The sequence below is a fragment of the Lacerta agilis genome, chromosome 8, assembly GCF_009819535.1.
Source record: "Lacerta agilis isolate rLacAgi1 chromosome 8, rLacAgi1.pri, whole genome shotgun sequence".
NCBI lineage: Eukaryota > Metazoa > Chordata > Lepidosauria > Squamata > Lacertidae > Lacerta > Lacerta agilis.
Window position 1 is genome coordinate 15206808 of NC_046319.1, and position 23879 is coordinate 15230686.

The window sequence follows — 23879 nt, forward strand, 5'->3', positions numbered from 1 at the left end:
GGGTTCGTGTCTGCACTCCTCCACATGCAGCTGCTGGGTGACCTTGGGCTAGTCACACTTCTCTGAAGTCTCTCAGCCCCACTCACCTCACAGAGTGTTTGTTGTGGGGGAGGAAGGGAAAGGAGAATGTTAGCCGCTTTGAGACTCCTTCGGGTAGTGAAAAGCGGGATATCAAATCCAAACTCTTCTTCTCTTCTTCCAAAGAATCCTGAGAACTGTAGTTTGGTAAGGGTGCTGGGAACTGTAGCTCTGCAAAGGGTAAACTGTAATGGCCAGGATTCTTCATGGACAGTCATGTGCTTTAAACAGAATTTATGGTGTGTACATAAGCCATGCGTCCAGTGAGGATCAGGAAGACCTGGGTTCAAATCTGTCCTTCCTGGACGGCGTTGGGCCAGTTGCTATAGGGCTGTACACACAACCCTCCTTATATGTTCACCAAATGTGTTCTTCACTAAGCTGATTTTTGGCGAATATGTGAGGGGTGTGTGAGAGAGAGTTGCCAGGGAACAGTCCAAGATATTTTGCCACCTGAGCCAGAACATCATGCCCCCTCCAATGTCAAGGTGCGTAGTACTCAAGCCCAGCCAAGTTATTTGGCATCTGAGGTCACTGCCATACTACACATTTAAAACGCAGGGCTTTCCCCCAAAGAACCCTGAGAGCTGTTGTTGGTTAAGGGTGCTGGAAATTATAGTTCCGCAAGGGGTAAACTGTGATTTCCAGGATTCCTTGGCCTGTGGGGAGTGTTATGTGCTTTAAATGCACCAACATACAGGTGAAACTTGAAAAATTAGAATATCGTGGAAAAGTCCATTTATGTAAGCAATTGTTTTCATTAGCTACTGGAGTTTAATATATGAGGTAGACTCATGACATGCAAAGCGAGATATGTCAAGCCTTTATTTGTTATAATTGTGATGATTATGAAATGATGATTATGTGATGAAAACCCCAAAGTTGAGATTGTTAATTTGGGGTTCTCATCAGCTGTACGCCATAATCATCACAATTGTAACAAATAAAGGCTTGACATATCTTGCTTTGCATGTCAAGAGTCTATCACATATATTAGTTTCACCTTTAAAGTTGAGTTACTGAAAAAAATGAACCTTTCCATGATATTCAAATTTTTCGAGTTTCACCTGTAATGCAAAGGCTAATAATTGGGATAGAATGGGCCAGGAGAGGGCGCCGTCAGACACCCAATTTAAGCTCCTAGGGTTCAGTGGAAACGAGGTGTGCAATCTGTGTGCCTTTGAATATGTTCAAACAACCTTACCTTGATTGAATGGTGTGTTTGTGTGGCCACTTACTGGGGGTGGGGTGGGGGTGGTCAAAGAATGAATGCAATCCCTATATGTGTGTGTTGCAGGTGAGAGCAAATGTGAGCTCATCCCATGGAAAGTGTTCTCTGGGAGTGCTAAGTGTTCAGCACTTAGCACTGGTCTTTGAGCAAAAGCTCAGGATTCAGGAGTGCCTTGGTTGCAAAGCAGTGTGTGAAAGAACTGGGTGTTAAGAACATAGACAGAGACTGCCAACAATCCCATCTTGTCCAGCAACCAGCTATCACAGTGGCCAGCCAGATGCTTAGTATGGGAAGCCCACAGGCAACACCTGAGTGCAGCAAGGTGTGCCTGCAAAGTGAGGAATGCACACCACTTCCCGCACTCACCACCCTTCCCTGGGCAAGATTGGAAGTGTGCACAGTTGAGCATTTGTATCTTACCTGGCAAGTTCACACCTACTGTAACCTGCTTTGCATCTGTTTTGGATGCAGAAGGTCCCAGATTCAATCCCTGACATTGCCAGGTAAGATAGGGCTGGGGAGGAGACCCTGTCTGAAACTCTGGAGAGCTGCAGCCAGTTTGTGTGGACCAAGGGGTGGGCTTGAGGGCCGCATTCCCTTCTGGACAATCTTCTGAGGGCCACATGCCAGTGATGGGTGGGTCCCAAGACAAAAGTGAATAAAACTGAAAGCATTCCTGTTCACCTGGGCATTGGGTGGCTGAAGAATCCTGTTCCTGGCAACCCCGTGATCACTGGATGGAAGAATGTTTTAAATTATAGCTGCTTTTAGATGTTTTTTAATGCAATCATCTTTAGAATGTTTTAAACTGTCTTAGGACATTTTGTGATTATCTGTTTGCTGCTCTGAGCTTCTTGGGGATGAAGGGTGGGATATACGTTCAACAATTAGAATAAGGAGGAGCACAAGAGGCATAATCAGACTTCAAGGATATGTTCTGGCCTGGCAAAAACACTCGAGATCGTGAAGCAAGGCCACTGAGGGGTGCGGTCTGGAGAGAGGAGGTACCAGAAGAGGGCCAGCTAGCAATGCTTGGAAGGGCCCCATTTGGCCTCCAGGCTTGAGGTTCCCCATCCCTGGTGTAGACAATATGTGAACCGCTCTGAGACCTCTGGGTATAGGGCGACATATAAATTCTAATAATAATAATAATAATAATAATAATAATAATAATGCCAATTGTCTGGCTTAGCATAAGAAAGGAGAAGGACTCTGAAGTTGTGCTATATGCACCTCACAGTCCTGGTCTGGCAGGAAGAGGGAGTAGACTGGGGGGGGGGGCAGGGGAACCATCAGGTTGAAGACAGGCTTCCTCCCTCCTACTTTCATGAGAGAATGTCCTGGCTGTTTTGTCATTGTGATACCTCTGGTTTAGGCAGGGGTCAGCAACCTTTTCCAGCCGTGGGCCGGTCCACCGTCCCTCAGACCATGTGGTGGGCCGGACTATATTTTGGAAAAAAGAAAAAGAACAAATTCCTATGCCCCACAATTAACCCTGAGATGCATTTTAAATAAAAGCACACATTCTACTCATGTAAAAACACCAGGCAATAACCCAGAGATGGATTTTAAATAAAAGGACACATTCTACTCATGTAAAAACACACTGATTCCCGGACCGTCCACGGGCCGGATTGAGAAGGCGATTGGGCCGGATCCAGCACCCGGGCCTTAGGTTGCCTACCCCTGGGTTTAGGAAAGCCCTGAAATGAGTTGCCTGAAGTGGCAGCTTTGTGGGCATACCTATTATTTCATCTTATCTATTTCATTAAACGTATATACTGCTTGATTATTTCTAAAGAAAACCTTCAAATGACCAAACTATTAAATCACCAATAAAAAACCCAGTTAAAAACAACTATTTAAAACATTCAGAAAATAATTAAAATAAATGATGATCTAAAAACCAGATTAAAACACTTATCAGCAGTCTGTGTGTCCGGATAGGCTGGCCTAAACAAAAATGTTTTGAGCAGGTGTTGAAAAGAGTACTGTGAAGGTGCCTTCCTGATGTCAACAGGCAGGGAGTTCCAAATTGTGGCTGCCGCCACACTAGAGGATCGATTTCTTACTAATGCAGAACATATCTACAGGCTGTGCTCGATGGAACTGAGGTGGGGGATTACTTTGTGCCTCTTCATAAGGAGGAGGTTAGGAGCACTGGTGCCCTGGTAAAAGAGCACCCATAAAATATTTTGCTACAGTGCCAAAAAGCAATGTGGTAGCTTAGCAGCAGGAAAATATCCCTCTCAAAAACTTGTGTGCTGCCTTTTTGATATGCCCTTTTCTCTAAACAAAGGCATTGTGCCAATCAGAGTTTCCTAGAAAAGTCATAGTTTCTTTTTAAGAAACGGAGAGAGGTTTTCAGCCAGGACTGAAAAGATTTCCCCTTAGCAAACTGATCCGAGCAAGCTGCTCACTCCCCTTGTCTCAAACCAACTGCTCCCCTTTGGAATTAATAAGCTCCAGCCTTCCATGGAAGGAAGCAGCCTTGACTGACAGCAGCTGCTGAAGGTCCAGATGAGCTGATCTGGGGACTCTCTTTCCCTGCTGTCAAACAGAGGCAACCAGAACAGCTCCTGCCTTAGGGCGGGTATGTGGGCTGCAAGGCCCCAAGGTGAAAAGGAGGAAATTTTTCAAATGCATTTTCATTCCCACCTGAGGCAAAAAGCTGTCAGCGCAAAGCAGAACCCCACATGCCATCGTTGCAATGCTGGAGGGAGCTGCAGATGCTGGAGTGAGTGTGTTTTGAAAAGAGCCAGTGCTCAGTACATCCCAAGTCCAGACTGTAAAATAAGCTGCAGTGGTGTGCACAAAGAAGTTGCCTGGTAAGGTTGCTGGTTTAAAGAATATAGAAAAATAACAGTTTATTACTCTCTGGCAAACAAGCCAAAGTACGGGTTTGACATGTGGCCAAGCTGGAGGCAAAAAGTTAACAGGATAGCGCATGATAGCTCAACACTTGGGGACTAACTTGGAGAAGAAGCAGAAAGAATGTAAAGCTTGGGAGGCAGTGATTTGCTTCACCAAAAAGTAATAAAGAGGAGGAATCAGTAAGGAGGAATAACAGGTTGCCTTTCTGTCTATTGCTTGCCAACTAGTTCGGATAACTTATTGAAAGTGTTGTTGCTTTGCTCCCCACACAGACAAACAAAAGACAGCGAAGCTGGCATAGGGAATGTGTGGTCCTCAACATGGTGTTGGACTGCAATCCCTCCCCATCCCTAACCATTGGACATGTTGGCTAGAGTTGAGGGGAGCTGGAGTCAAACAACCTCCAGAGGCTACAAGTTCCACAGCCCTGCAGTACATCCATGAGGTTGGCCGTTGCTTCTGCAATGCTAGTCCTCTAAGGTCATGACAAGTAAATATTTCTGGCATCGTCTACTGTTGTTACACAAAGATGGTGAGCAAGGCAATTAATCCTGATGGGCTGCAATTTCTGCCAAGCCACCAGTCCTTCAGACAGCACCCGTCTGATTTGCACCCTTGGGCCAGGTCTGCAGACAGTTGTCTAAGTAGGGCAGGCAATGGAGGCTGGTCCATAAGGCAAATTTGTTCTATTTTTGCATTTGGTGTTTTCCCCCCATCCATAATGTTAAATACACACTAAAAGCAGCAGGTATAATTTTCCTGTTAATTATGCTGCTTTAGATGTGTATTCTATATTTGATCTTAATCCGGAATGTTTTATTTCAACATTTTGTCATTTTAAATATTTGGTGCTTAGGCTGCAGGCCGCTTTGAGAAGCAATTAAAATAAAATAATGTGTGCAAAAACCCCAGACAGGGGCCTTTGTCAATCCTACCTGGAGAAGAGATATCTTTGGGTATGTCCATACCTTGTCTTAAGGTGGGCTGTGAACCCCATGTGCCAGTATCCTTCTCCCGCTACTGCCTTCTCCTCTCTAAACGTGGGGATTCCCTATGCAATTGGTGTAGTTCTCCTATTTGGATTTTCAAAACATAGGGAGTCTCCCGATTTAGGGAGGAGAAAGTGTGGGACAGCAGTTGTTGAAAGGGAGTAGCACATGGGCAAGGGGGAATTAAAGGAGGCACAAGAAGTTCACAATTCACATTGAAGTATAGACAGGCACTTTGCTTCCCCCCCCCCCCAACACCTCCCCCACTACCTTTCACTGAACATCTAACTTGAGGAACAGTTCTGTGTGACCTGGAAGCTTGCATCCCGATCCCTCCTGGAAATGCCAGGGTTGATTTTTGTGTAACTAACACCGGAGTAGGTATGTGAGATTGGCCAGTGAGATTCTTTTTCCACACTCCCTCCCACCTGCTCCACATTGCTCTCCAGCCCCTTAATCCAGACTCAGATTTCTATAAATAAAACACCAGTTGCATACAGTTTTTCCAAGCACGGAGCCTGTCTGCTCACCAATCCTGTTTAAAAATAAAATTAAATTGAAGGGGTAAAGGAGACAAGGAGTAGGATCCCATGATATAGCAGGGGTTTTGTTTGTTTGTTTGTTTGTTTTAAAAAGGTACTGTTTTAAGAAGCTGAAGATGAGTTTAGTTTGGGTTCAAATGTCCAGAAAATAAGTTGAATACTAGATATTTGGCAACAGGTACAAAATCCTGTTTTTGACACTGGTGTCAAACTGGGGTGGGAGGAAAGGAGGTTTTGCAAGGGAGAATTAACAGCTCGAGTGCTTAAACCTCCCCCTCTGTGACCTCTTGCCACAGGTGCTCTCCTCAACTTTGTGTCAATAATTCCATACCTCCTCTAAAGCGCAGATTATGTAGGAGCACTTTGATCTGCAGAACTTGTGCTTCTACAAGTGCCACTCAGTGCTCCTTCCACATTTGTAAGGAGTCATTCCTTCAGTATGGAAGCCAGTAGTCTTTTGGCAAGTTCAGGGTCCCTTTGTGATAGTCATAGCCATGCCCGCTCACCCTTCTAAGATTATACAATGAACTTATAATTATGCAATAATTATCATTAGGGAACGCATTGCAACCGTCAATGCAGATCTCCCTGAGCTGCATTTCAGCCAGATGTTATCTTCTGTGCACAAACATAGGCAAATGATTTAGAGTGTTCCAATATCTTCTGTGAGTGACTTAAGCTTTCTTTTCCCTGAAGTTCCATTGTACATAACAGAAATGGCACCCCATATTTATATATTCAAATATTTATTCCACTTATTATCCCACGTTGCCAAGTTCCAAGTAAGAATACTGAGATCTTTCTGGGAGCTTCCAAGTCAATGACAAAGCATCTCTGGGGGCCTCAAAGTAGTGCCATTATACCTGTGTTACCCAGGTTTTGACCAAGAGAATACATTAACTGCAGAATTATTAAGGGAGTAACCAAATCTCAGCTCCCCTTCCCTAGGTAAGCACCTTCTGCAGTCAGTGAACTTCTTAGAGCGGATCTGGGTGCTATTGGGGGAGGTGACAAATGCCAGGGTCTCAATCCTTTACTGTTCTGTCTCACATTTCCAGGCCTCCATTATGCATTGGGGAACTTCTGCTCCCCTGTCTACACCCAGCATTACTATGGGCCCCTTTCAACTCAAATGCATATATCAGAGACCAGGTGTTATATACCGGTATATGCTAAGTCATGGGAACCAGCTCAATGCTGCCCCTTTGATCATACATGTCCACCCAGTTGCAGCGGGTGTCATTGTCTCTAGTTTCATAGATGGTCCTAAGATGCCCTGAATGTCTGCTAACAGTTGAGCCTCACCAGTCCACTGGAATTTGGAACAGGCCAGTTATGTATGATCATCTGTAAGATGACCTTTGACCTTGAGCCCTGGGCAGTATACCGTGAGGTTTTGAGTTAGCTCACTTAAGATTGCAAATGGAAGCACCTAGTGGTTTCAGTGTTCCTTTGGAGCATACAGAGATAACTCCTCTTTGGTGATCTTCCCACATGCCTTCTCCAGAGTGACCCTAGGAGCCAATCCCCACTGGCTGACTCACCTCCTTTCACTTGGATTGGTTCCAATCAGCACAAAGGGTGAAAAGACTTATTCTCAGGGGTTAAAAAGCTCCCCTTTCATGTTGATTGGGTAGCTCTGGAGACAGAAACCCCACTGCAGGAATAGAAACAACACTCTGCCCATGTTGGCAGCACCTATGCTTTGGAACTCCCTGCGTATTAACATTAGACAGCCATCACTATACTTTTTATGCCTGCTGAAATTTTTTCTGCTTCAATGGGCCTATCCAGGCTGTGTGTACACTATACCTTCAAAGCACACTCTTTCCCCCAAGTAATTCTGGGCACTGTAGTTTGTTAAGAGTTGCTGGGAATTGTAATTCTATAAGGGCTAAACTGATGGCTGCACAGAAGGGGCATGGCTCGGTGGTTGAGCATCTGCTTTGCATGCAGAAGGTGCCAGGCTCATTCCCCAGTATCTCCAGGTAAGGCTAGAAGAGAATCTTGCCTGAGACCCTGAAGAGCCACTGCCAGTCAGTGTTGACAATATGGACCTAGATGGACCAACGGTCAGACTTGGTATATAAGACAGCTTCCTGTGTTCATATGCCCAGAGCAGCTAATGGGGTAATCGCCCCACGGCTGCAATCCTTTTCTTCATATGCCATTTTCCTAATTAAAATTGCCACCCCACAACAAATGGGTTTTAAAAAAATATATTACAGGTACTATATTTTACTTGTAAGCTTTTACATTTTGCAGGGGGAAAGCAGCTTGGGAGAGAGGGAATTCAAATCAGAAAAAAACAGCACGAGCCAAAGATTAGGAACCACCTCAACTCCTGCACAACACTTGCTTTTTCTAACCATAGGCTCCCTCTTCCATATTCAATTTCTGTGCTGGGTCACTGCATTTATCAGAATCATCATCACATTTATAGCCCCCCTTTCCTCCATGGATCTGAAGGTGGCATATATAGCACTCCATATTATGCTCACAACAACCCTGTTAAACACTACTCTCTTTCTCCTTCCTTTGACAGCATGGATTTCAGTTGACACGCTGAAGCATTCCACTTATGATAGTCCTTCCCCTATCAGCTTTAAACTTGTTTTATGCTTTATTACTTCTCTATTCCACCTTTTCCTCCAAGGAGCTCAAGATGGCATGCATGGTTCTCCCCCTCTTCATATTATCATCACAACAACCCTGCAAGGTAGGTTAGCCTGAGAGACTGTGGCTGGCCCAAAGTTACCCAGCGAGCATCACGGCTGAGTGGGGATTTGAACCCTGGTCTCCTAAGTCCAGGTCCTCAGCTATCCCTATTGATGTTTCCATTCTACAGAAATTCCTTTGAAAATTGAATCACAACCTCTTGGCCAAGTGTTTGATTCACATCTGTTTGCTTCTCTAAAGCTTCCCCCTTTCCCCCCTGTTCAGTTATGAAAGCAGCTGTTCCTAGTTCACACAGCAGGACTGAGACACTTTTGTAGACCTAATGGATTCTATGAAGTGAGTCCGGCTTCTCATCTTCTTTCTTCTTTGGCGATTCCTCATAGCCGAGTAAGATTGCCTTCCATGAACATGGTCTTAACACTCAGTCCATAAGTGAATGTGGAGGCCAATTCTGGATCCACACATCCTTCCACAAGTGGAGGCACAGGTTTCCGGGCAGCAGTTGATCACGGTGACGGTTTGCCAAACATGCCTTCCTCTTAGCTCATTTCTCCCTTTCGTCCTGAGTTTGTGCTTCTTCAAAGTCCGTGACACCTTTTGTCAATACTGTTCTCCAGATGGAGCGCTCGCAGGCCAGTGTTTCCCAGTTATCAGTGCTTATACTGTACTACATTTAAGTAAATGTAAAAGTAAATAAAACAGACAAATCCCCCAACAATTTGTTTCAAAACTACCCAAATTCTTGTATTATGGATGAGGGAAGGGTGGGGACCTTATCTCAAATTCACATTTATTTATTTATTTATTATTAAAAAATATTAGGTATACTGCTGTATCATTAAAAAAAATCAAAGAAATAAGAACAAACACAAACTAATAATCCTAGGCTTGCCAAACGTCAGGAAAATTCCTGACTTGTCCTCGTTTTCAGGTGTAAAAACGGTGGGGGGAATTTTCGGCAAAATGTCAGAGAAAACCCTGATGTATAGCAGTGCAGTGGAAAAAGCAGTGGAAACAGCTAAAAAAAGCTTAAAATTACTATTTTTGGGTTGTTTCCCCCCAAAAAAGCTCAACAATTTTGGTGGTTTCCTTTAAAAAAAGCTTTGTGGGTGTCAGGAATTTTACTTTTTGAAATATGGCAACCCTACAATAATCTCCTCTCTCACAACACATGGCAAGAGTTTCTCCCAACTGCCCCTTTAAAAGTTCCTTCATTAGTTTCACCTGCAAAGACGCAGCAACAATCAACAAAGAATTCCTTTCTGGACTCCCCACATCATGCTGTGTGTGTGATCAGATCCACTAGGAGGGGAAGTGAACCCAGCAACAAAGCAGCCCTTGGCCAAATGGCTGAGAGTTCCCAGCTCACACCCATAAGAGTCACCGCTGCAGACGGAAGTGTCTGCATGACACACTCAAAGCGCACACACCTCCTCGCTGGCTTCACACGCTCCGACGCCTGGGCTCCCCGAGCCTGCCTGCCTTTTTGCTCCTCTCTTCCCCCTTCCTCGCAACTGCTTCTTGGATTATACAAGTCGCTCTGAAACATGGGGAACATGGCTTGCGTCCCCCAGGCACCTGGCAGGTTCCGATACTCCTTCTCCAGGAAACCCTCGCTTAGGAAAGAGTGAGTACGCCGCAATCTTCTCTACTGTATTAAGTTCTCTGTGCTGCTGCTGCTGCTGCTGTCTTGTGTGTTTTGTTCTCTTAAAAAGAAAGCCTCATTGGGAAAAGAATTCCCTTGGTGGGTCTCGCTTTCTCCAAGAAAAGTCAGACACTGTGTGTGCATGTCCGTTTCCTTGAGATTTATCATGACAAGTGTTACAGTACCTCCACACTTCTCATATCGCACGCAAATAATTTGGTGGAGTTATTCGAATCAAGGACGGTGTCTGGTGTGTTTTGTGTGTGCGGAGAAACAACAATTTTTTGTTTTTAAAAATGTGTGTGTGTGTGTGTGTTGTTTCCCTTGAAGTGGCACTCCTGACAGCTTCAGTTTAATTGAATTGTTTTAAAAATTATATCCCACTTGAGAATTAAAAGGTTCGAGTTAGATTGCAAAAGGTTAATGTGCTGGGCAGTCCTATGCAGAATAACTCATAATACACAGAGCATAAATTTAAAGCAAACCCCATTCCCAGTAATTTATCTTTCACAGAACTACATTTTCCAGCACTGTTAAACTACAGTTCCCAGGATTCTTCAGGGAGGACAATCAGCTTTAAAAACATGGTGTGTACGCAAACTTTGCTCTCCAGAAAGTGTGTTTTTGTCTAGTTAAAATAACAATAGCCATTTAACATAAGTTTAAGATAGTCTCTAGGAAGACGAGCGTTTCAAATGAACTTTTAATTCAAAGTCACTCTATAAAACTTTCCCTTGCTTATAGGCAGTGTTAGAAAGGCATCCCTTTCCTCAGGACTCGCTTAGGAATTATAATCCTAAATATTTACTGCTATTTTGGGGGCGTATTTCTATGTTCGAAACATGGTGAGCCCCCAAACTGGCAAATGGGGTATAATCAAGGGAAGTAATGATAAGATAAGAGTTTTGGACAAGACGGGGTGTTTAATTTTATATGTATATTTTACTTCACTACATAATTGAAATCAGTTTCAGAACTCCAGTGAAATGGTAACTTACTTCACCATAGTTTCCTTACACGGATAGCACTGCATGTAGATTGTGGCACACAACGGATTTCACTTTGTGTTGTGTACAGTGTACCCAGTGAAATTAGAGCCTAGTGTCACATTTAATGGCTTGCAAATTTATAGTAGTGTGAGCTGTTGTGGACTACAGCCCCCATTATCAAGTGAAGTGGGCATGAATTCTGAGAACATATGCCCCAATAAATCTGTGAGTCTTCAAGGTGCCCAAGTCTTTGTGTCTGCTGTGGCTACCCCTCTAGAAGTTGTCCCACCGAAATGGACAACATGCACATTGTGTGATCATTGCTGATAAGCCCTGTGTGCTATTTCCTACACAAAACCACCCTCTGTGTAGGAATGTCATGCTATTTGAAGTGTGGGCTTTACGTGGATTAGTCTCTCTGTACACCAGAACCTCCTGTTGTAGGCTTTCTGCTCCTGTTCTACCTTCAATACCGATCGAGTTTGAAAACTTCGTGGCAGCAGAAGGGCTTCACAACAGCACTTTAAAAAGGGAGATTTCATAATGCGTTCACAAAACTAGCTCAGATTTGCAACGGAAAGGACAACACAAAAGGGATGTATTTGAGCCCTCTGCCATTCTCATGGTTTTCCCACCTCACAGTTCTCACTAGACAAAATCTAGCCTTACATAGATCCTGCACAGTAAAACTAAGTGACTGTTTGTATATGTGGAGGAGGAATGGAAAACTAGGCCAAATTCCTTGGTGCCAACATGGTTGGAAAAGCAATCCAGGGACGATGTGCCTTTTTCGGATCTTTAAGTGCCCAAATGACCAGGCACCTGGGCTTTCTTTCTTTAGATGTCTATGTGGGTGTAAACTTACAGGCAGGAACCCTGAAACTGATGCTGGTAATTGTATAGAAGGGCTGTGGCTCTGTGGTGGAGTATGCTAGGTTCAATCCCCAACATCTCCAGGTAGGGCAGGGAATGTCCCTTCTGAAACCCTGGAGAGCCGCTGACGGTCAGTGCAGACGATGCTGAGCTAGATGGATCAAGGGTCTTAGTATAAGGCAGCTTCCTATATACAAAATCCAGACTTAAACGTGTTACTGATTGCACGAAAAATCAGGGGATTTGTGGGCAAATGCAAAATCACGTTGCATGTTGAAAATGCTGTGTGTCCAGGCAGTGTCCCCCAGTCAAGCCATTTGGGTGGAAAATGCCATTATAATTGCACATCGTATCCACCTGCGTGGCACTTTGTGTTGTTAGGTTTTGGTGGCACTGAGATGAGTGGTTGTGAATTAGTGGAGCAACACACTTCCCTCTTCCCTCTCCAGAAGGGAATTACAGCATCATCAACAAAAGAGTTCATGGACTTCCATAGAATTCATAGAACTCTTTTGTTGATGTGGCTTTAATTCCCTTCTGGATAGGGAAGAGGGAAGTGCATGATGGGATATCACAGGAAGTAAGAGCTTTGTCCTGCCCTACTTAGCACTTCATGGGCATCCCTGGCAAGAGGTGTGACATTGCAAACCACAAAGTTCTGACACATCAAAGAAAACTAACAGAGATTGCAAAATGCAGCAAATGGAACATATGCTAAGGTGGTTTCGTATTTGTAACCGTATTTTGGGGGATCAGTGTGTCTGCCCTTAAGACCAATAGGCCTCTTTTCCAATCACTTATTTCTTTTTCTTTCTAAAATTTCTGTCTGCTTCTTTGCTTTACCAAGAGATCTTTGGGGATGGGGGCTTTGCAAAAATTCAAGGGTAGCAACAAATGCTGGGCCTGTCTGTTTTATTTAGGTTTGCAAGTACAGTGGTACCTCTGGTTAAGTACTTAATTCGTTCCGGAGGTCCGTTCTTAACCTGAAACTGTTCTTAACCTGAAGCACCACTTTAGCTAATGGGGCCTCCCACTGCTGCTGCGCCGCCAGAGAACGATTTGTTCTTATCCTGAAGCAAAGTTCTTAATCTGAAGCGTTATTTCTGGGTTAGCAGAGTTTGTAACCTGAAGTTTATGTAACCTGAAGTGTATGTAACCCAAGGTACCACTGTAATGCTACTCAAGTTAGCTGATCAGTGCTGCCAGACAGTATGTGAAAACAAGGGGTCCCCAGTTGAATATTTTTTGGGTGTGTGTGGAGGTTTGCAACCTGTGGCACTTAAGTGAAAGTACAGTACAGTACTAATATAGAGCAAATGGATGGTTTGAATGTTCTTTACAGGACAGAATTCTCTCACAGAATACACTACAAGTATAGGGAATGGCACAAAATTTATATTCACACACCGTGGTGTGACTGCAAGAGATGCATTGAATGATGCATTATTAACCTATGGAACTCACTGCCTCAAGATGCTGCAGTTGACACTAGGTTGAAAAGCTTTAAAAAGATAATAATAATAAATTTTTATTTATACCCCACCCTCCCCAGCCAAGACTGGGCTCAGGGCGGCTAACACTGAATATAAATACCGTAAAAACATTAAAACAACAACAACAAAAACAGTTGATTAAAATATAAGTTAGAATACAGCTTAGAATGCAGCCTTGTTTTAGTGGTAGCCTACAGATTGAAGCCATAAGGGGAGAAAACATCAAATATTCACCGGGGCCAGCAAGAAGAGCCAAGGGGAAAATTATATACATAATTATATACATATAAGGGGTTCCGTCAAACTGCGGGAGGCAGTGAAGGATAGGCGTGCCTGGCGTGCTCTGGTCCATGGGGTCACGAAGAGTCGGACACGACTGAACGACTGAACAACAACAAAAGGGGTTCCGTAAAAAATAAGGAAAAAGGGGTGGTTTAGACTGAGTCCAGCCCAAAGGCCAGGTGGAACAGCTCCGTCTTGCAGGCCCTGCGGAAAGATGTCAAATCCCACAGGGCCCTGATCTGCTGCGGTAGGTGTTCCACCAGTCCAGGGCCAGAGCTGGAAAGGTTGAGGCCAGTCTAACCTCAACTTCCAAAGTGGTGTTATTTATGGACCTTAAGGTCCTCCGCGGGGCATACCAGGAGAGGCGGTCCTGTAGGTATGAGGGTCCTAGGCAGCATAGGGCTTTAAAGGTCAAAACCAGATATTGACAAATGAATGGAGAGGAGAGGTCAATTGACAGCTATTGCTCACATTAGTGAAATAATATCTGTGTACACAAAGGCTCACACATGGGGTTTGCAGTAGTCTATTTGGGTTTTTTTCTTCAATTAAAAATATATATGTTGGGGAGAGTGGCAACTGTCTTGCCACATCACATATTTCACTGGAATTTGTTGCTACGAGAGTAGTGATAGCCACCAACTTGGATGAGGATTAGATACCGGTAACTTCATGGAGGATAAAGCTCTCAGGGCTACTAGCCACAACGGCTATGTTGCCTCTAGTACTATAGATGGCATATCGCTGGGGAAGAAGGGTGGAAGGTCACAGAGTGGATTACAGCATAAAAATACTAAATTGAAACACAAAATACATAACATAATAATAATAATAAATAATAATAAACAAAAAACCAATAACTCCTACAAACATGTTTAAAAGGCCATAGATTGTTTAATCAGCCAATGGCCTGGTTGTAGAGAAATGTTTTTGCCTGGCATCTAAAGATATGTAATGAAGGCACCAGGCGAGCCTTCCTGGGGAGAGCACTCCACAAGCGGGAAGCCACCACAGAAAAGGCCCATTCCTGTGATGCCACTCTCTGGACCTCTTGAGGAGGAGGCACACTGAGAAGGGCCTCAGGTGATGATTTCAGGGCCTGGGTTGGTTCATAAAGGGGGAGGTTTTGTGTTCCTGAGCCACTCAAGGCCTTATAATTCAAAATCAGTACAGTACATTGAATTGGGGGGCCCTCCAGAAGTTGCCGGTCTCCAGCTCCCATCAGCCCCAGCTAGCATGGCCAATATTTAGGGAAGATGGGAGTTGTAGTCCAAAAACATCTGGCGTTCAGCAGTTTTGTCACCCCTGGTTTAAATATGCTGAGTGGCAAGTAATCAGTGTTAAGTGATCTGGAGTCTTTACCCATAAGACGTGTCTGGCTGTGTGTGTGTGTGTGTGTGTTATTTTAAGAATACAATCTCCTGTTTGCAAATGAGGAATGCAACAGCCCCTTACAGAGAAGCATTTGCTTCTACTGTGTGGAGTAGCATGAAGGATGCATGTGAATAAAACAAGAACAACAAAACAAAAACACCAATCTTCCAGCAGCAAAAATGTTGTAATTTGCTTTCAAGAGCCGAAACTATGTTGATTGAGAGTGATGGTGGATGGGGAGTGGGGAATACCTCCATGACATCAGCTGGCACCTGGGCACAAACAATGCCTTTTTAATGGGGTCTGAGTCACTGCTGGTGTCACCTTGAAGGGATAGCAGGAATTGTTATTTAAATGGTGCAACAAGACTGTTGGTTTTAGCCAGGGGGAATGCTATGTGGGGCCCTAATCAGGGAGCAAAAAAATGGTTTAGGGTTGTTTCTAAAGCTATGCCTTTACTCAGAGTAGTCCTGCTGAAGTTAGTGAACATATCTAAGGCTGTGAACACATTGGGCAGAACCATGATACTTTCAAAGCACACCCATTTCAAGTATGCGATTGTCCCCCCTCAAACCCTGATAACTGTAATTTCCTCCTAACAGAACTACAATTCCCCACATCCATAACAAACTATGGTTCCCAGGATTCCTTTGAGAAAACTATGTGCATTGACCTTTATGGTGGCTAACACCATATGTACACTAATGTACACTACTTCCCAAATCAGTAGTAAGCAGCGCACTGGAAGTAATTGGAGTGTGGAGGTCCATTAATTTCAATGGGTGTGCTCTATGTAAGACATGGTTGGATACAACCTTTAGGGCTGCACTGATTTGCTTGTTGGTGTAGTGTGTGGGAGAGAAATCACTTTTACTTATTTAGCTATCGTAGGTAACTTTTACCAACCAGTGCTGTTGTGCTCAGATCCTGCTTTTGGACTTACCATAGGCATCTGGTTGGCCTCTGTGAGAACAGGATGCTGAACTAGATAGGCCTCTGGCCTGATGCAGCAGACTCTTATTTGTTTTTGGGTACTGGTGTGTGGGTGTTTGTGCCCTGCAGCAGTAGTTGCAACAGTGGCCTTGAGAAAGAGATTCTGGGGCCTGTTTCAATCCCCATCATCTCCAGGTAAGGCTGTGGGGAAGTGTCTGAAAACTCTGGAGAGCTGCTGCCACTTACTGTAGACAATATTGAGCTTCCATACTACTTACGTTAAAGTTGCATCTTCTTCAAACTCATGTGTTCAGAGAGAGCGTGCATGCCTGATATTTCTTTTAGAGAACTGTGAAGAAGAAAAAGGAGGGAGGGGAAACAAAATAAGAATTGCAGATTGTCACCTTCCTTGTTTTTGATTACCTTAACTCTGTCCTTGGAAAAGACAGCATCCTTTGACCCTCCATGATGAGGAATGAGAACGAACTAAGCATTCCTTTGTGGAAGGACAAATGAAACAAAGCAAAAAAAAAAAAAAAAAAGCCAAGGAGAAATTCGCTAAGCCTAAATGTTATTGATGGCCAGCTGTTCATTAGGTCCGGGACACTTAAAAGCCTTGTGATAAAAGTTGCTAATTCCACCCTGATGCGTTGCTGATTTGATTTGTTTGCTTGCTTTGATCTCGCCTGACTTTTTTTTTTAATTGCTTTTCAGACAAGAGAACAAAAAAAAGCTAGCAAGCCTTTTTGGTTTTGAACCAGGACAAGAGAGGGATGTTACCTCAGACAAGATACTCCAATATATCCCTGGCCAGGTAAGTGCTCTGAGATCTATAATAATGAATAATGTTGGTGGCATTTCTGCTATCCAATGTTTTGTGTGTCTTCAGGCCCTCTTTTAATCTTGGACATCCTGAGATGAGATAAGTGACTATTGTATTCCGTTTACAGATGAGAAACCGAGGTTGTGATAGGGACTTGAGCAAGGCTACTCATTGAGTTTGTGGCAGAGGAGATGCAATTTGTAAGCACAAATCCTCAACCCGCAAATAAAATTGCTTCTGCACGCTGTAACACAGTCTGGTTTAAACTAGTTAAGCCAGCCTGGTTTAAACAGATTTTCATGCTGTGCCCCAAAGAATTTTGGGAAATGGAAGGATTGGCATTCCTGTTTTAGGGATAGTTAACAGCCTTGTCAAACTACAGTTCCCAGAGGTCTTAAGGAGGAAATCTACAGCTGACTTTTAGAGCATGTAAAAACATCATCATTATCATTACCTTTAATTTAATTATCATGGTTCTTCTACGGATGACAGTCTTTAGAATTGTTTCACTGTGAAAGTTGCAGCATGACTGCTGGCCAGCCAGTGAGCTTGCTATTGTCATCATGACGCACAAGAGCTTTTAATTACCTGTGATTACAAAATAAGACAAATTAGCCAGCCCACAGTCAATATTTCCCTGCCTTGAGCCTCTTTTAACAAGAATTCAGAATGGGGATCAGGGCTGTATATATATACCTTGTCACATTTAAAGCAAACCCCCCCTCACCCAGACGAAACAATCCTGGGAACCATAGTTCACCTTCACAAAGTTACAATTCCCAGCACCTTTAACAAACTGCAGTTCCTAGTATTTGAGGGTGTGATTTAAATGTGTAAAGGTGTGTGTGCAGCCCAGATCTCTTCTCCATTGAGGAATGTTTGCTTGTTCTCATGCTGTATTTCCCTGGGTGGAGATGGTGACAGAGCCCTGTCACCAACCTGTATATCTGGAGTTATGACTACAAAAAGGTGGGGAGGAAGGGACTGTGCTGCTCTCCCTGTTCTTTTGAGAAAGCAGGAAGCTAGTTGATGGATTAGCCTGATTCATCCTTCCCAGGGTGCAAAAGTTGGTAATTCTGTAATGCACACAGATGGCTCCGCATGAGACATACCTAGGGTCCCTTGCGCCCTTGGCCAAGGAGCTGTATTGGTGGCAGCACCACCCCCTGCAAAAAAAATCACTTTACTGCAATGGCCAAGAAGCCAAGGCAGGCTCAGATAGGGCTTCTGGAAATGTTGGCTCAAACCCACAAATAGATTTTACTGCCACCTTTTCCATCGCCCTCGGATTTGTGCTGGGAGCAGTTTTGTTTGTCCTCCCTTAATGTTCTCTTTCCACCTTGACTGTAAACGCTGCACTTGCAAAAATATTACCAATGTCTGTTTTGTTAAGGGAAACATTGAGCTAGGCCCTGTGAGATGCACACAAGAGACAACCACTCCATGCAGTTAGAGCACATTCAAAAGAACATGGCTTCCTCCCCACAGAATAATGGGTGATGTATTTTATTAAAGGTCCTGGGAACTGTAGCTCTGTGAAAGATGAACTTTGGTTCCCAGCATTCTTTGGGGGAAATCATGCACTTGAAACATGTGGTGTGGATGTTAATCTACTAGATGAACTACTTTTTGTACATGCACGAGGCAGATGTGTCGAGCCTCCTTTCCTGCCCCACTGAAGTGCTTTCTTTCTGTGACACGGTGACACTGCCATCACAATAAAGTAGCCTTTTGCCTGGAGTCTTTAATTTCCATGTTTTGTAGGCCACAGTCAACATCTTCAAAGGGGTGAGAGTGAGACCCACCCCAAGCTAAGAGATGGCTTGAGCTGAAAGCCCCATCAATTTGCTGTGTGGGGATGCACTTATATGTTTGGAAAGGAGTAGCATTTATATGGAATAATTAGCATCTATAGTGCTTTAGAGAGTTTAAAGAGCTTTACATACGGTAGATTGCTCAGGAATTCCACAACAACATTCTAAATGAGGTGCATGTATAATGCAGATGGAAGTGGGGCTCGAAGTGGACGTTTGTTTATTGCATTTATATTCCCATCCTTCCTCCAAGGAGCTCAAGGTGGTATACAGTATGTGGTTCTGCCTCTCTTCCATTTTATCCTCACAGCGACTCTGTGAGGTAAGTTAGGCTGAGAAACAACTACAGGCCCAGTGAGTTTCATGACTGAGTAGGGATTTGAACTGTGGTCTCTCAGGTTCTGATCCAACACTCCCAACTACTATACAACACTGGCTCTCAAAGTGAGTGAGAAACCCTGTTGGCATATTACACCCGTGTTTCAATATCTCCACTGGTTGCCAATTTGTTACTGGGCCAAATTCAAGGTGCTGCTCTTGAAATATTTATGTTTATTTTATTTATTTATTAAATTTGTACACTGCCTTTCATCCATAGATCTGAGTGGTTTGTGACATTAAAAATACAGTACAAGATAAAAGCACAAAATACATAATAAAAGGGGGGGGGGAAGAGAGGAAAACCCACAAACCAATAACCCACCTCTTCTCAACACTTCAGGAGCAGCTTTAGTTGAAGGCTTGCCTTATTCCATAGGTGCCTGCTTACACAGCCACAAATGCTGTACAGTAAAATGTTACAGGGTATACTGTATATTCATTATACAGCATGGGGGGCACCTAGTCTTTGGAGCTCCTTGCGCATTAACATACCGTACTGTGTTTGACGCCTGCTAAAAACGTACGTTTAGGCAAACCTGCCCAGACATGTACATTTGTTGTTTTGAAATTGGTTGGCTTTATTTATATTTTGACCATGTTAATATGTCTACTTGTTTTGAAATTTTGATTTTATCTATATTATGAATATTTTATATTATTTTATGCACACTGCTTAGATGGTTTATTATAATTATTAAGCAATATATAAATGTTATTAAATAAAAATAAATAAGTGTGCATCGAATAGGAACCTCGGTATTTTAAATACTGTTATGAGATCATTAAGGATTCTGCCTTGCATCCTTTAACCTTAATCTGTAGAGTGTTGTGACTGGTTGTTGTAGGCTGCTTACACACATATGCACGCATAAACAAGCATGTGCACACCGTTAAGAACATAAGATCCTCCTGGATGATGCCAATAGCCTATCTAGTCCAGCATCCTATTCTCACGGTGGCTAGCCAGATGCTTGTAGGAAAACCCACACTTGGCCCAGAGGAGGGTGGTAATTTATTTTGAATAACTAACATGGAGTACCATGAAGAGTCAAATGGTCTGTTTACATTGCCTATAGCTGCAATCTTCTGTGCATTTACCCCGTAAAGGCTCATTCAGGCATCCTTTTTATTCTGTTTATGATTATTTGTGCTCATGAGGCTATTGGGGCAGTACTATCCCACATTAAATACTGCTTCTGTCTGCAAAAGGTTTGGGGGCAGGCATAGCGCTTCATTTCCACTCCTGTAATTTTCTGCTGAAATCCTGTAACTTTTAACTCCACAAATGTTGTGCATGAGTTTTGTTTTCATTACACTTCTGTTGTACTATAGCCCCTTTAGACAGCAATAATGTTGTAGTGTTGCAGAACAACTGATAAATTGGGATAAATCCACTACTGATGCCCTATTATTGTATCGGGGACACATTGCAGAATGCACCCGTAATAAAATATCAGTCTGGAGGTGCCCCAAGGCCTTCGAAAATAGTGGGACTTGCTTCCGGAGAAAAATGGATAGGATTGTGCTGTACCAGAGGAGTTAATGTTGGTGCTCATGTCAACTCTCTCATGCCACACATTAGCTACAGCAGTTGTAGTAAGCCTGCAACTCCACCAGTAACAAACAATTGCATATATGAGGGTTATATATATTATCAGTGAGATTGTGAAAGGATGACAGGGTTCTTAATACCATGTGATATTGTGTGTGCCTGAGGCAGAGAAAAGATAGAGTGAATTACCTTTGGCAAAGACAGAAATTCGGGCCCATAGCAGTTGGGTGCCTTGACCGATGTCAACCACTTCCTGTCTTGCTGCATTTCCCAAGCACAGTGGCGCATGCCCCGGAGCCAAAACAACATTGACTCCATGAGGAAGGAAGAGAAGTTTAGATAACAAATATTATCTCCACCACACTTTTTTTTTAATGTGTTCAAGGAGACGCTTAATTCACAGCCCCCCCCCTGTGATGTAATAGCTTGTCCAAAGTTGACATGGCGGCCATCCGTGGTGATTAAAGTATAAGTCACTGGATTCTCTGTTCTAGCTAAGGTCTGAGGGAGTTTAATTTTTAACTAGCCTCACCTATAGCTGAGGCGGAGCAAAGCGAGACATGTCGGTGCGAGTCTTGCTCGATCAACCCCCAGCTAGGAACTGGGTTTCAAAATCCTCTCTTTCCTTCTCTTGTGAGGTGCTGAGAGAAACCCAAAATGATCAAAACCTCCCCTTGGAGCAGTGGGGGGGGGCATGAATGAGTGTCTGTGAGAAATATAAACAGCCCAGAGGGGTGGAAATACTGCTGAGTGATGATGAAGGGAGTGAAAAAACCCCAAACTCTGGTTTCTTCCTATTTAGGCCACCAGCCAAATGTCTTATGCCTGAAGGCCCTTGATAATATTCCATTAATATGTGTGTGTGTGTGTGTGTGTGTGTGTGTGTGTATGTAGGAGGTTGGCACTTTGTACATTTTTGGTACGATGAGGTAATTTTAATCTGTTTTAGTGTTTTAACTTTTGTGTTTTTAAAAGTATGCCTGTGATTCCCTCCCCTTTGATTTTATTGGTTTATCTCTTCGAAAACAGCTTTGAGGGTGTTTTTTTTAATATACTCGAGTTGTGCATACATTAAATAAATAAATAAATAAAATAGATTTTAAGTGCTCTTATACCGCTTTAAGTAATTATGTCTTCCCCAAGAACCATGGTGTGCTGAGAGTTGTGAGGAGACCCCCTGTTTCCCTCACAGAGCTACAATTCCCAGAGTTACATGGGAAGAGGGATCAATTGTTAAACCACTCTGGGAACTGTAGTTCTGTGAGGGGGATAGGGGGTTTCCTCACAACTCCCAGTGCCCTTAACAAAACACAGTTCCCGGGCTTCTTGGACGGAAGGGCAATGCCTGTTTAAAGAGTTATGGGGCCTTAGTCGGGTATAACCTATTAGTAGATGAATTCTGGAAGATTCAGGACAGGCAAAAGAAAGTGCTTCTTCACATGGCATGTAGTTAAATTAGGGAACTATATACCCTGCGATAAGGCAGGAGTGGCCAGTCTGTGACCCTCCAGATGGACAGCAAATAATAATAATAATATTTTTGCTGGAGTATCTCTCCCATTGTCGCTGACCATTGGCTCTGCCGGCTGAGGCTGATGGTTGTTTTGCAGCCCAACAACACCTGGAGGGCCACACAGGTTCCCCATCCCTGCCTTCACACATTAATGTTAAGAGCCTGAGGTTATTGATCTGTTTCCCACATGCCTTCGGTCTTCTCTTTGCTATTGTCTTTCTTTACCCCCTGCTTGGGTTATCCTGATAAGTGATGGAGCAGGAAATGACCTCAGATTTCCACTGATGGTGTTATGATTCACCAGTTAAGACACTACCTAGTGTGAAGGTGCCTCTGTGTGTGTGAATAATATATTGCTGCATTCAATTTGCATTAGGCAAATTAAGATAAATTATCTCAACTGATACTGGAATTCCCCCTCTTTCCTCTGTTTATTTACCCATTTGTGAGGCAAACTGCTGGAAATAGTGCTATTATGAGAAGATTTCCAGAGGGTTAACTGCATAAGTCTCAAAACGAGTTTTGTGGCACCTTTTAACAAAGGCATAAGCTTTTGTGGTCTGAGCATCTGACAAAACCGTTTGAATCCATGAAAGTAGGTGTCCTAATTTATTTATGAAGTGTCTTTAAGGTGCCATAAGACTCCTTGGTGTTTTTACTGGTGTGAGGTTTCAGCTTGTCTGGAATTTTAATTCCAGAACCAATTTTTTTTTTAAAGAACACTTACCATCTCTCACTTTTGTATACTGTATATTGTAAGCTGCCTTGACTGTTCCAGTTGGTAAAGATACATAGGCAGCTGCCGTATACTGAACCAGGCCGCTTCTGCACGATACATTTTAAACACATTTCAAGTGCTTGACTTCCCCTAAAGAATCCTGGGAACTGTAGTTTGTTAAGGGTGCTGGAAACAGTAGTTCTGGGCAGGGGGTAAATTACACTTTACAGTATTCTCTGGGGAATGCCATGTGTATTGTGTGGATCTGACCTGACCTGACGATGGGTCCTGACCTGGCAACAATTGTCTGGGATGCTAGACTGGGTGCCTTCTCAGCCTTACCTGGGTGCGCTGGGGATTGAGCCTGAGACATTCAAATATTTTAAACAAATGTCATTTTTTATCTCCTCTAATAGTTAGTATATCTTGGACTGATTGTGAGGGGAGGGCCCTGCCACTCTCGATCCTTGAGTATGTCGGTGATACCAAGCCACTTACTTGCCTATAGTAGTGTTCACAATTCTTTTTGCCTGTTGAATCATTCAAAAACAAAAATGAGCCTTCCAGGGGATGAAGGATTTGTACTGTGAAACTAGACGCAGAAACGACGTGCAGAACTGGCTGACAAAGCAAAAGATATTTCTGGAATGAATCACAATTATTTCATCATCCCATGTGAACCAGATTGTACAGTATCTGTGCGATTTGCCCAGTGTAATTATTCTACACCTCAGGAGTTCTTGAACACAGGAGACATTAAAGGGCAAATACCAGCCCATTGCGGGAATAATACCTGACACCCCTGCATTTTCATTGGCACACTGTTCTTGCCGTTGCCTGCTTAAATGTGGCAACGGAGCTTCTAGGATGCACCAATCCAGGAACTTAACTTTACAGACCCATTTGCACCAACCATCCTTACTCGGATTTCTGCTATTCCAATTGAGACATAATCTGAAGCTGCAATCAGGTTTAGTGAGTTAGTAGGATGTTGCTGGTGGTTTGCGTAAAGTGAGTGAGTTCCTATTGGCTTGGAAAGCCTGGGAACGTGGGGGAAGATGAAAATCTGGGTTGCCACTTAATGCCCAGAAGGGCA

The 23879-nt window shown here is 43.5% G+C and overlaps 1 protein-coding gene across 2 annotated transcripts in view; it reads left to right on the forward strand.

Moving 5' to 3' along the window:
- The first annotated feature begins 9646 nt into the window (after nucleotides 1-9646).
- PLEKHN1 (pleckstrin homology domain containing N1) overlaps nucleotides 9647-23879 on the forward strand; it is a 54466-nt gene continuing 40233 nt past the window's right edge. For both annotated transcript variants that reach the window (XM_033156278.1, XM_033156279.1), the window contains exons 1-2: nucleotides 9647-10020; nucleotides 16697-16796. In XM_033156278.1, coding sequence (XP_033012169.1) covers nucleotides 9941-10020; nucleotides 16697-16796 — 180 coding nt within the window. In that variant the 5' untranslated portion in view covers nucleotides 9647-9940. The remainder of the gene's footprint in view (nucleotides 10021-16696; nucleotides 16797-23879) is intronic.